The following is a 14,336-nucleotide window of genomic DNA, read 5'->3' on the forward strand; positions in this document are numbered from 1 at the left end:
AATATGCAACAAGAAAGACTACAAATCCCAGAATCCCGGTCCTGCATGCTGGCTCTTACGGAACCGACTAACTCCCCTTGTGTGTATGGACAGCTCTCAACATGCCCAGACTTATAGTGATTTTCACCTCTTTTAATACTTTCCGCCTCATTCTGAAAGAAAGAGGTGAAATGTGCCAACGTGACGGCCGTCTTGGTGTGTGGTGCGAGACGGGAGATGTAGTTCATTGAGCGGTTTCACACAAAAAATAGTGTTACTTCACAGTTTTACGACACATTTTTATTTTTTTGACTTGCAAAATTATCTTTTAAATTGACAAACATCATATGTGTAATTCGTGGCTCAATTCAAACGGGATAAAAAGATAATCTTTCTCTCTCCATTGACTTCAATACATATCTTTTGCGAAATAAGGTCCCATGGAGGTCCACCGGAAAGGGAGGGACTTTGTTTCATGATTGGCTGAAACTGCACGCTGCTGCCACAGCGTCATAGATGTAAGAGGTCAGCGTGGTTACAGCGAGTAACTCACAGTGCTGTATATTTAAGAAATGGCGAGCTTGTGTGCGCGAGCAGTCAGACAGAGCTACTCACTTGTAGCCAAACCTGCACTATCAAGGTAACATATTTCAAATTCGACTTCGTTAACTGCATTGTATCCGTAACAGCAACGCTCGGTTCGGTTTGGCAGCGTGGTTTGTCCCTGCCATGTCAGGGAACGGCATAGCAGTAGCCAGCTAGCATATTTAGCAGCGTTCCTCCATAGAGAAGAATGATGGATGACCTTTAGAATGAAGATTCACACAGACTGTGGGTGTGTATGTTTGAGATGACCTGACTAAAACTATAGCCTAACAATCGTATTGCGTGTGTGTGTTTTTTGTATGTGTTTGTGTTTAGACGCAAACACATACCAAAAAAACACACACCCAATACGATTGTTAGGCTATGTCACGTTATGTCATCATCCTTCTAGCAATGTCAAGCATGACATTGCTAGAAGGATGATGACATAACGTGACATAGGGAACGATGAAGCGTGGCGTGTACTGTCAGATGTGCACAAAAGTGTTTGGGTTAATTACATAAGTAAAAGTAGCAATACTACAGTGTAAACAAATACTCAGTTAGAAGTAAAAGACCTGCATGCAAAGTTGTACTCAAGTAAAAGTAAAAAAGTGTTAGCATCAAAATATACTTTAAGAAACAAAAGTAAAAGCATGCAGAATGGCCCATTTAAGAAGCATCACTTTTAAATGATTGTATTGTACTTATTGATGCGTTAATGTGTTAATCACTTCAATGTTTCACTTGGTAAAAGTGTGGTTTATTTGATTTACTATAATAACAACTGGGTGGCTTAACCTTTAATAATATATGATACTGTAGTTGATTTACATTTTTTTAGTAATAACATAAATCTGCAAAGTATCTAGTAACTACGTTAAATTAATGGAATGGAGTAAAAAATACATCATGCCAACATTTGCCAACAATTTAATGAATTAAAAATATTAAAGGTGGGGTAGGTAAGTTTGAGAAACCGGCTCGAGATACACTTTTTGTTATATTACATGGAATGCTCTTAACATCCCGATAGCAATGAATATCTTAAGTGCTTTGACAAAAAATCCATACAAAACTTTCATCTGTGGAAGCCGTAGTACTGTAAAAAGCACGACCAATCATTTTAGCCGGCCCGGCTAAAATAACTGGATGGCCTACCTGCCTGTCAGCCTTCCATCTGTGCACAGACTTATCTCGTGCCCTCATTGGTCATGTGCGCGTTTGTGTGTGTTGGAGGAGGGGCTCTGTAAGGAAGTGGCAGATTTTTCCCGGCTGTATTTTCAAATTTTAGCGCACTCGAGCTGGTTTCTCCAAAATTACCTACCCCACCTTTAAGCAGCATGAAATGATACAACTTAAGTAAAGTACAAGTACTTAAAAGTTTTACTTGAATACAATACTGTGAGTGAGGGACTGCAATATAAGAGGGAAAGAAAGAGAAACTTTAAAACTGTTCAATTGTTATGACTGATATTGTTCTATAATCGTCTGAAACTGTTAAGTCATGATGTGAAACGGTTAACAAAGCTATTCTATTTTATTTATTTTCTCTATTTTATTTTTAAATGCAGCCCGAGAGGAACATTACACATATCCACAGTATTTACTGTATATCTGTATAGTTCAATGTTAATTGACAATAAATATTGTTGTTTATGAATTGTACTTTCTTTATTTGATTGGCAGTCAGTTGTTGATTACTTGCAGACGTTGATAAAGCTGCAGGCTACTTCAATATATCACACTAATTCATAAAGCAAGTTAGACATTTTGAAGTTCCGGACCTTTGCATGGGGAGATTTTCTCTAACTGGACCTCGTTGAATTTTAGTTGAATACCCCTGATATAGGGCAACTGTGGCTTGGAGGAAGTGCGGTCCCTGAAAACTGGTTTCAACCAGCAGCTTGCTGGTTCGATCCCAGCCTGTGCAGGCATCAACATGTCGATGTATCTTTGGGCAAAATACTGAACCCTGAGTTGCTCCCCGATGGCCAATGGTGTGTGAGTGTTAGCTTACTAGAGCAAGTGGCACTGCTCTGTATGAATGAGGTGTGAATGATGACATAGTATGTAAAGCGCCTTGAGAGGTCATAAAGACTGGATAAAGCGCTATATAATTACAATCCATTTACCATATATTAAATGGAATTCTGTATGCCAAAATAATGTTAAAGGCTGTATGTTATGTCGACTTCTGCTTGTGTCCGTCTAAGATCTTTATTTTATCAGCGGAATTGTATTGTATATTGAGTTTGTAATGTATATTCTTCAATTTAGAGAATGCCAAACCAAATTCCATTATTAAATCTGATAAATGAACGCTTACGTGATCATCAGTGAGCATGTATTAATTTGGCTAAAGTGTCAAACGATATAGATGAAAACCTTTTTTAATTGAATAAGGCCTCTATTGGCTAAATAAAACATTGGATGACATATGGGTGAATAGGCTTTTCTACTACTTGTAATTCTATATTTGAGCAGAATTAAATAAAATGAGGCTATATACAATATATATTAGGGATGCTCCGATCAATCGGCCGCCGATCGATATCGGCCGATACTCACTCTCTACCGATCGATCGGTGTTCTCTAAGCAGTTAATGTAAACTTGAATAATGTACTTAATTTGAATGTAATAATTATGTTGGTTGTTGTTTGTGGAAGCCAGTGAATGAGCCCCATTAACTGAGTTTTAAACATCACTTTAAAGGGAAGATCCCCATAGGCCCCGCCTACTCGATCGGATCGGCGATCGGTATCGGCCGATCCGGCGATCGGCCCCAAAATTGGCGATCGGAGCATCCCTAATATATACGTCTAGGCTAAGTGGGCTTTAATAAATGAACTACTATTTTTAGATGCATTCAATATCGTGATACGTGAAAATCGAAACAAAAGTACGGTGCTGTACATTTTAGTTATATCGCCTACCATGTGTTTACATTTTAAATTGTTTAAAACTATGAACAAAGAACAAATCCTGCAGTCCATGGGGAACAGCCTCTTGTGCTTGCAACAATTTAATCAATGTTCCCATAGTGTAGAGACAAAACAAAATGTGTCATTTTGCGGTGCACAACTCTGGTAGAAAGAGCCAAAATGAGCAGGATTAGGAAGTCTTAAACGGAACCAAAATTATGTTTTTATTTTGGGGACCTGGTACTGCATTTTGGATTTGGTTGTTATTTCGAAAATAGCATGTTGTGAGGATCACACTGCCTCGTTTAAGTTTGTTTTTAAAATGTTAAGCTTTCATTTTTTCATCATGCTACTTTTAATATGCCTACTTTTAATATGCCTTAACATCATGCAAGTCTCCTCCACACAGAGCCTCCCCACGGTTGTTATGCACAGCCAGTCAGCAGAAGAAGGATGAGACTGACAAGCCGGAGCAGAGTGCAGCAGACACTCTCCTGGCCGAGGAGAAGGCCCAGCTGGAGGAACAGGTCAAGGACATGACGGTGAGTCTATTCAATTTAAAGTTGGATTAACAACCTTAACAGTTTTCATTACGCTGAAAAGCATCCCTATGGAAAAGCTTTTCACAGCCCTATCACAGGTAGGTTCTGATAATTCAAATGTCACAGTCCAAATGCAATTTTCTAAACATAACTTTTTCTTTGCATTTTGATATCTTATCTAAACGCAAACAGCCATATAACATCACTGAAAACTGACCTTTTTATAAAACTCATTCTGGGGTGAAGATAATCAGGAACTCGTTTTTCATATTTGCACGTAGGGACAACAATCAACAGAGCTTTATTGTGTTTTTGTATTATTAATTTAAAACATTTTTAAAGCAGTCTTTGTGTGGACCAGATTGTTTTATTGACTACAAAATTCAAATCATTTTGTGTAAAAAATAAATACAAATAAAGTGATAGAGTGATTTCAGTACATAATATCATTGTCTTTGAAGCAATTTATAAAAATGCTTCATTGGAGAAAAAGATGCACTGAGAGAGGTTTCACATAGTAAATGTAGGATTAGCCATTGTGGTTTTAAGGATCAAATAAAAAAAACGAAGTAACAATGTTATTGGTATGGTATTAGTGCTCAATAGTCTTCAATCTTTAAATACCACTTCAAAAATAAAGTACTCCAACAGACATGGTATCTTAATTTTAAAGTTCCCCTATTATAATGTTTTTCATCAATATATTACAGGTCTCAGATATATTCAAAACATGTCTCTGAAGTGTTTGGCTCGAAACGCCAAACAGATCATGCATTGCAGCATCCCATAAACCCCTCTGTTTCAGCCCTGTTTCAAAAGTCTGTTACTTTTAGATGAAAATAAGGAGCCACGCCCCTCTGAGAGATATTTGGTTAAAAAGAACACTGGTGCTCTAGGAGGAGATGCAGGTGATAAGGTGGGGGGGGGGGGGGGGGGGGGTGGTTACCTTGGTTGGTTATTGGCTAATGGCTAATGGTTACACAAGCCAAAAAAATCGTTATGACATCATAAAGTGGCCAAAATCTGATCAGCTCATTTTCAGACAGGTTTTTATATAAATGGATCAGGACAAAAAGTGAGCGAATCTTTTTTTCCTGAAACTTTCAGAATCTCCTTACACAGTTTATGTATAAAATACATAAATAGGTGACCTTTAAATGCCTGAGCTAAGTGATATTTATTGATTTTTGAATTGAATGTGTTTTAATGCCATGGGCTACTATTCCTACTGTGTTTCCAGGAAAAGTACAAGCGGGCCTTAGCAGACACAGAGAACCTCAGAACGAGGAGTCAAAAGATGATAGAAGATGCTAAATTATACGGTAAGGAATCTCGAACCTATAAACTAAATTGAACGTGGTCTCTGCAAATGATAAATCCTGCAAAAGCTAATCTGTTCAAGACAAAATGTTCCACACTTACATGATTGAATCACTCGATGCAATAAAAGGCCAGTTTAAGCCTTTTGGATTGTGTCTTCATGTAGCTGGAAGTTGGTTTAGTTTACTTACACTTGAACCACCTTCCAAAAAAATCAGAAACAATAAGTGACTCAAACACTTTGCATGTATAAAACAGATCTCGAAATATACTTACACATTCCACAAATGTTTAAAAAAAAAAACTGTAAATAACTGAAAAAAATATATATTAGAAATAATTGTAAAATATATATCCACACAAGAACTCGCCCCGTGGGGTATTGATGATCATGAGAAAGGTCTGGGATCAGCCAAGAACTACACAGAGGAACTTGTTAATGATCTCAAGGCAGCTGGGACCACAGTCACCAAGAAAACTATTGGTAACACACTACACCATAATGGATCAAATCCCTGAACATTGTTACAGGGGTTATGAGTCAAGCGGCACAGGAGGGGCTAAAGAAGAAGCACATTTAGGTGATGGAGGGGCTAAAGAAGAAGCACATTGAGGTGAGGGAGGGGCCTAGCCAGTCTCCAGACCTTAATCCCATAGAAAATCTGTGGCGGAAGCTGAAGCTTCCAGAGGCCAAGCATCAGCCTCAAAACCTGAAGGATTTGGAGAAGATCTTCAGAGAGGAGTGGACCAACATCCTTCCTGAGATGTGCACAAACCTGGAGACCAGCTACAAGAAGAGTCTGACCTCTGTGTGTCCAACAAGGGTTTCTCCACCAAGTACTCACACATGCAAGGGGATCAAATACTTATTTCACACAGTTAAATGCAGATACATTTTTATCTTTTATATAATGTCAATTTCTGGATTTTCTTTTTTATATTCTTACCCTCCATGTAAAAAATTAACCTACCATTACAATGATGGACTGTTCTTTTTAAGTGGGCAAAATCTAATTATTATTTCCTCGTCTGTATCTTCCTATCATTTACAAATTTCGATCAATCATTTGTGAATCAAGCAACATGTGAATCAAAAACGCGTTTGCCATTCTAAATGCTTTGATTGTGGATTTGTATTATACAGAGTTTTGAGACAAACCGTCATCCAAAGATCTACTCAGCCATTTCTGGGTAGCATGTGATCCCTTGCTGCTGTAGTCGCTTACATACAAGTACAATAGCAAAGGCATAGACTAGTAAGACTAGTAAGATATGAAATTCTATGTTGTTTTTACTGCCATGAAAAATATATAAAAAATATGATTTGAAGATTATTTTTACGTACTTCCTTAACCTTTAGTCAACTACAAGCTTAAGAAGCAGTTTGCATGCCCACTGGGATTTAAAAGTTGCACACAACAGGATTATCAAAGACCCCATCACCCCAGCAACAAAATGTTCTGTCTGCTGGCGTCTGGCAAGCGGTACCGCCACATCGGGACAAAGACCATCAGACTCAGAGACAGTTCTATCCATAAGACTAATGCCTGGACTATACTATACTGCACTATTTTTATTGTTGTCTTTTAAATGTGTTTTATTTCTTGTAATTGCATTGTTGAGGAACCTGTGACCCAACTTGCCATCCGGTAATGTCAGCATGATACAATCGGTAGCAATATAATACGTATCCTGTTACAGGGGTTATGAGTCAATATATCCTGATACCATAGGCAAAGCGAATATTGCACATATTATGCACATCTTATTTCAGCAAAAATGTCATAGAACAAAAAACAAAAATCTGAGTAAAAAAAATAAAAAGTGCATTTTTAATGCAATCAAAACATTGGGAATTACATTCAACAAATTCCTTATAAGGGATCATAATACCATAAACGTAGTACTTCAACATACACTACTTAATTACCATTAGCATACTAAAACATCTACTTCAAACATCTGTATTTGTATTATTTTATTAACTTAGCATTACAATTCGCTTATGCCCAGTAGCATAAACACCATATAATGCAGCTCAAAGCTTCAGATTTTGATCATCCACTTGGGACATCCCAGTCCCTGAAACATCCAACATGATATCACTGCTTTTTGTCCAATTAGAGCATAAAATTATGCTGAAATAACGACATACTGATACGGGTTAGTAAAAACCATGAATTAATGCTTTGACAATTGTGCAGACAAGACGGCAGTCGAAACACATTTAAAATGCATTTTCTGAATAGAGATCAGATTGGTCAGGCTATGCTAAGGCTAAGCTCACATGTAGCTGCTCTGTCCACACTCACAACGCCATACAGTCATAAAATAAAGCAGGGACTATATTCGCCATGCCTTGAACAGTCTGGTTTGTACATGGATAACTTTTCTCCAGTTTCTGAACAGATATGAGGAGCAGCTGTGTACTGTCGACTCGAGCGTCACACAAATTTGAAGCTCGAGTTGAAAACATTTAACTGGGTGAATTTGCGTCTATCTACGTCTTTGCATTGACTTTTCATGTAATCGCGACGCTCCAAAAAATCTCATCGCGTCCGATGTGAACACACCCGTAATGGATACATAACATTTGATGAAAAGTAAGAGATCATAAGCATGTTGAATAATGTTGTAAATTGCTTCCATCCCCAGGGATCCAGGGCCTTTGTAAGGATCTGCTGGACGTGGCTGACATCTTGGAAAAGGCCACAGAGAGTGTGCCCAAAGAGGAAGTTACAAGCCAAAACCCACACCTGAAGAACCTGTATGATGGCCTGGTGATGACTGAGATCCAGATTCAGAAGGTCTTCACAAAGCATGGCTTAGCCAAGCTCAATCCTGATGGCCAGAAGTTTGACCCCTACGAGCATGAGGCCCTCTTTCATGCCCCTGTGGAGGGCAAGGAGCCCGGCACTGTAGCTGTAGTAACCAAAGTAGGCTACAAGCTTCATGGGCGCACCCTCAGGCCAGCATTAGTGGGCGTAGCTAAAGCTCCCTAGAAGTGATTATTTAACTGACCAAGTGGCATTTCCTTTGTTGCCAGAGTAACAGATGACCTCTGGGATAGCAACATGAAGGGTCAAAGAGACGGGAACCCAACTCAACAGAACTTTGTGTCTTGACATTGTCCATCAGTTTTTAACAGATACATTTACACCAACACTTTGTCTGGCACGGAACTGTCAACACTGTAGACTTTGGCCTTGTCATCAGTTATGCGAGTCATTTCAGAGTAAGTTATTGTCAGAATTTAATGATAATAAAAAAAAAACTCACCCAACCACTGGCAGCAGCTTTTATGTCAACATCAATGAATCTTAACTAAAAGATAAATATGTTTCACAAAAAGTTTAACAAATGATCTATACATTTTTGGAGAATTTGTTGTGAGCTATAATGAATCCATCCACAGATTGAGTAGTGCTGATTCTTTACTGCTGATATCATTCCGGACTTTTGTTTAAAGCCCTAATTATCTTGAAATGCACCTCTTTGGTTTTCTTGTTTGAGTTAATAATGTGAATAGAGCAAGGAACAGTGATGGAACTTGATGACCTGAAAGGTTGTGATTTAACTTGGTCAAAATCTTTCTCTTCTTCATGTGGTCAGGAACAGGCTTCAGTAAACCAGCCTCAGTAAATGTAATGTTTCTGTGCGATGATTTGGCTTTGTGGTGCCTGACAGTAATGTTACAGCTTTATCTGTAAAACTGCATCCGAATAAAATGATCAACTTTTGAAAGGTATCTTGAGTAATGCTTTTCGTTTACACATCTCTTTTTCCGTCTTTGTGCAGAGATTTTCAAGCTGTAGGCCACAGAGGGAGAGAGACAAAGATAATGCGCGAGGTGAAAAGTACACTTGTACTTTTCACCTCGCGCATTATCTTTTTAGTAGTACTACATTATAGCATGTAGTACTACTAAAATCAAGGAATGTTGGATATTACAAAAAAAAAGTTTTTATTGTGATACAAATAATAATGAAAAAGAGAAAACCTGAGCATACAGGTTTTCACCCCCCCAAAGTCAATACTTTGTAGACTCACCTTTTGCAGCAAGTACAGCTGCGAGTCTCTTGGGGTCTACTTCTGTATCTGTCTGTTCCCCTGGGCAGGTCTAGGTGACTAGGTGACTCCAAAATGTTTCCCCTTAAACCACTCGAGCGTTGCTTTAGCAGTAAGCTTTGGGTCATTGTCCTGCTGGAAGGTAACCCTCCGCCTAGGCCTTAAATCACTTGCAGACTGAAACAGTTTCCTTAAGTATTTCCCTGTATTTAGCTCCAATCATCATTCCTTCTATTTTTACCAGCTTCCCAGTCCCTGCCAATGAAAAACATCCCCACAACATGATGCCACCACCATGCTTCACGCACTTACCAGCTCCTTCAGGGTTATCCTTGGCCTCTTTGTTGCCTCTGATCAATGCTCTCCTTGCACGGTGTGTGAGTTTTGGTGGGCGGCCCTCTCTTGGCAGGTTGGTTGTCGTGGCATATTTTTTTCATTTTGAAATAATGGATTAAATGGAGATTTTTTTATAACCCAACCATCTTGTACTTTTCCACAACTTTGTCCCTGACTTGTTTGGAGAGCTCCTTAGTCTTCATGGTGTAATTTCTTGCTTAGTAATGCCACTTGTTAAGTGGTGTGGAAGACGGGGCCTTCTACAACAGGTGTATATAGACAGAGATAATGAGACACTTGATTGCAGGTGAACTTTATGGCAAAGGGGGTGAATACATATGCACACACCACTTTTCAGTTTTTGACTGACTGTGTTGGTTCATGACATAAAATCCAAATAAATATGTTATCGGTTTTAATGCAAGAAAATCGGAAAAATTGTCAAGGGGTGTGAATACTTTGACAAGCCACTGTATGGTGCCAATTTGCCCAAAAAGTGGCAAGCAATTTTAGGATATTAGTATTTTATGTAATGAACCTAATACTTTTTGTCCATTTCAAAAGATGTGTCTTCATTAGGAACCAATAGGCAATGAGAGATGCACAATATACTATTGGTTTTGGCATTTTTTCATCCCTTTGTTTTATGGCCAACAAACTATTTGTAGTGATAGAGTGGTTGTAACTTTCAGGATGGGGTCTTTAAATGAAAGGTGTTCACAAGAAGGCGGGGCTGCCGTCCTCCATTTAGAAGATTGTTATTTCAAACATTGTTAATTTTCGTTGGGCATGCGGAAATCAAAAATGTATACAGTGGCCATCAGTATATGTAAAATTAGCATTTACCATCAATGTGTGTGAGTGTTTACATTGAGTGTAAAAGCAATTCAAACGGACAGAAGACTAGAAAAGCGCTATTGCAATGCAAGTTCATTAACAAATAAGAAATAATTACTTAAAGGTGGGGTAGGTAAGTTTGAGAAACCGGCTTGAGATACACTTTTTGTTATATTCCATGGAATGCTCTTAACATCCCGATAGCAATGAATATCTTAAGTGCTTTGACAAAAAATCCATACAAAAATGTCATCTGTGGAAGCCGTAGTACTGTAAAAAGCACGACCAATCATTTTAGCCGGCCCGGCTAAAATAACTGGATGGCCTACCTGCCTGTCAGCCTTCCATCTGTGCACAAACTTATCTCGTGCCCTCATTGGTCATGTGCACGTTCGTGTGTGTTGGAGGAGGGGCTCTATAAGGAAGTAGCAGATTTCTTCCGGCTGTGTATTTTCAAATTCTAGCGCACTCGAGCTGGTTTCTCCAAAATTACCTACCCCACCTTTAAGCTTTGCAATTATCCAATTGTTTTGGACTGATCATGTACATGTTCCATACTGAAAGTAGCTTAAAGTGGAATTTTTATTAGATTTGATCAATGTTTGTGGTTCACTTTGAGAGTGAATGAAAACATAGTAACCAATGTAACCGCCTTCACTCTTTGCTAGTGTAACTCGCCAGTACACAATTACATTGTGAGTTAACAAGCCCTCTCTCCATCTCTTTAATAGAAAACAAAGGCTTTGATTGGGTGGGTTTTACCTTTTAGTTTCACAATGACTGCCAACTATTGAAGAGGAAACAGGACTGTTAAAAGTGAAAGAGTTAGATTCATTTAATACATCTTCATACATTTTCATGCTCTGACAAAATAACGGGACAGCAAACAGCTCAACACTATGGTTGCATTCGAATAGTCCATTTAGCTTAGGAACCTTCCTAACGGAGTGAAATGACCCGGAAGTCCCTCAGTGGCAGCCATGATAAGTGCCGTTCGAATTCTCTAAATTAAAAGGAAAGGAGGTTTCAAACTTCCTTTATAACCTCCTTTAGCCTAGGAACCACTGGACCTCCCTAACCGAAAGGAGAGGAGAAAATGCTGCCCCACAATGCCTTGCAGCCGCAGCATTTGCCGTCACACAACAGTCGGCCGTTCACGGAAACAACCGATTATGAACGAGAAATGATATCATGAAAGTTACGGTGCTTATTAAGCATTTTAAAACGTATGTGGTAAGTTGCCAAAGTGCTTTGTTTTGAACGTTCATCAGTATTATAATCAAAAAGAGAAATATGAACGTTAGTTTTTACTGAAATCATCAAATAAAGTCAACATTTCACAGTCTTTACTGAGCTGTGTGGGGTTTGTTCAACTTTTAAAAGATGTTTGAATGGTGATATACACAGTGATAGATGTTAAGGACTAACGTTTATAATAAATACATTTGTATTGATTTTAAGATCTTTTCATACAATCATATGTATTGGGATCATTTGTATTAATGTGGACCGGAGGGAGAGGGTGACGAGCATAAGTTTCACTTTCCTTTTTTATTTCAATTTCAACTTTGGTCATGAAGAATATGTTTCTCTGTTGTCCCCGTTCATAAAGCATAAAACAACAGCATCAGAGCACGGTGCAGAGTCTCTAGATGAGTTTACAGTAGTCCCTCGTTCTTATTAAACATCCATGTTGTAGTCCGCTGTATAGAAAACTGTAGTTTCCATAGTTTCCCCACAGCAGCAGGCGCACATTTATGACCTCTGCTGGCGCATCATAAACACGTCGGATAGTGAAAGTGCAGTCGGATTCTCTAAAGTGCCGCAGTCTCTTCTCCTAAATCCTTTTGAATTCTCCTATCCACTATCCCTTAACCCCATGACGTTTCACTCCGAGGTCAAGGAATAGACGATAGGGTTAGAATTTAGGAGCTGTTTTTTTGGAGTATTCGAACGCAACCAGTCAGACCGGGGTTGTGGTCGAATTGTCAGTTTAGTTTAGGAACCTTCCTAACGGAGTGAAATGACCTGGAAGTATTTCAGTGGCAGCCATGATAAGAGCTGTTGGAATTCTCTAGAGTCTAGGGTTGCGTTCGAATACTCCAAAAAAACAGCTCCTAAGTTCTAACCCTATCGTCTATTCCTTGACCTCGGAGTGAAACGTCATGGGGTTAAGGGATAGTGGATAGGAGAATTCAAAAGGATTTAGGAAAAGAGACTGCGGTACTTTAGAGAATCCGACTGCACTTTCACTATCCGACGTGTTTATGATGCGCCAGCGGAGGTCATAAATGTGCGTCTGCTGCTGTGGGGAAACTATGGAAACTACAGTTTTCTATACAGCCGACTACAACATGGATGTTTAATAAGAACGAGGGCTACTGTAAACTCATCTAGAGACTCTGCACCGTGCTCTGATGCTGTTGTTTTATGCTTTATGAACGTGGACAACAGAGAAACATATTCTTCATGACCAAAGTTGGAATTGAAATAAAAAAGGAAAGTGAAACTTATGCTTGTCACCCTCTCCCTCCGGTCCACATTAATACAAATGATCCCAATACAAATGATCCCAATACGTATGATTGTATTAACTATGAAAATATCTTAAAATCAATACAAATGTATTTATTATAAACGTTAGTGCTTAACATCTATCACTGTGTATATCACCATTCAAACATCTTTTAAAAGTTGAACAAACCCCACACAGCTCTGTAAAGACTGTGAAATGTTGACTTTATTTGATCATTTCAGTAAAAACTAACGTTCATATTTCTCTTTTTGATTATAATACTGATGAACGTTCAAAACAAAGCACCTTGGCAACTTACCACATACGTTTTAAAATGCTTAATAAGCACCGTAACTTTCATGATATCATTTCTCGGTCATAATCGGTTGTTTCCGTGAACGGCCGACTGTTGTGTGACGGCAAATGCTGCGGCTGCAAGGCATTGTGGGGCAGCATTTTCTCCTCTCCTTTAGTCAAGGGAGGTCCAGTGGTTCCTAAGCTAAAGGAGGTTATAAAGGAAGTTTGAAACCTCCTTTCCTATCATCTAGAGAATTCGAACGGCACTTATCATGGCTGCCACTGAGGGACTTCCGGGTCATTTCACTCCGTTAGGAAGGTTCCTAAGCTAAATGGACTATTCGACTTCAGCCCATATGATAGGAAAGGAGCTTTGAAACTTCCTTTATAACCTCCTTTAGCTTAGGAAAACACTACGGCTGCGTTTCACTTCTCTTATTTTTCATTTCCTTGCTCCTCGGTCTCGGTCTCACCGGAAGTTGATTTGTCTGCACCATCTTGAGTAGCATCCCAATGGCCTTATTTTTGCCGGAGGAGCGAGGAGCGAGGAGCGATAATGGAGGAGCTATAATCGAGGAACCACCAGACCATCCTTCGATGAAATCCTCAGACACTCGCCCCGCCCCCTTACTGTGTATCGCTCACTGATTGGACGATGCAGCGCATGCACTGATCTGATGCTTCATGACATGAGAGCAGTTTCCCAGCGGAGTGAAGAAAACTAGGGCTGTCAAGTTAACGCGTTAATAACGCGTTAACGCAAAAAAAAATTAACGCCACTAATTATTTTAACGCGATTAACGCATGTGTATTTTTTGTCCTCGGCCGCCGTAGTTTCAGAGCGCATCGAGTTTAAAATACCATCTACAAGCTGATGCTGACAGCCCCGCTCCTGCCGCCCGCTTGTGGCAGACCACACTTCCACGCTCACC

At 39.2% G+C, this 14,336-nt stretch overlaps 1 protein-coding gene across 1 annotated transcript; it reads left to right on the top strand.

Annotated features, from left to right (window-relative positions):
* The first annotated feature begins 446 nt into the window (after nt 1-446).
* grpel1 (GrpE-like 1, mitochondrial) lies at nt 447-9,099 on the top strand. Its single transcript, XM_034130908.1, has 4 exons — nt 447-619; nt 3,899-4,031; nt 5,272-5,353; nt 8,007-9,099. The coding sequence occupies exons 1-4, from the start codon at nt 552-554 to the stop codon at nt 8,351-8,353; spliced, it is 630 nt and encodes a 209-aa protein (XP_033986799.1). The 5' UTR covers nt 447-551; the 3' UTR covers nt 8,354-9,099.
* The last annotated feature ends 5,237 nt before the right edge of the window (nt 9,100-14,336 follow it).

This window comes from Trematomus bernacchii, unplaced genomic scaffold (assembly GCF_902827165.1).
Source record: "Trematomus bernacchii unplaced genomic scaffold, fTreBer1.1, whole genome shotgun sequence".
In the NCBI taxonomy this organism is placed as follows: domain Eukaryota; kingdom Metazoa; phylum Chordata; class Actinopteri; order Perciformes; family Nototheniidae; genus Trematomus; species Trematomus bernacchii.

Bases quoted from the DNA above. Each gene is read 5' to 3' on its own strand.
- grpel1 (XM_034130908.1), top strand. From the start codon at position 552: ATGGCGAGCTTGTGTGCGCGAGCAGTCAGACAGAGCTACTCACTTGTA. The intron at 620-3,898 runs GTAACATATTTC...TCCTCCACACAG, and splicing joins GCCAAACCTGCACTATCAAG to AGCCTCCCCACGGTTGTTAT. The intron at 5,354-8,006 runs GTAAGGAATCTC...TTCCATCCCCAG, and splicing joins AGAAGATGCTAAATTATACG to GGATCCAGGGCCTTTGTAAG.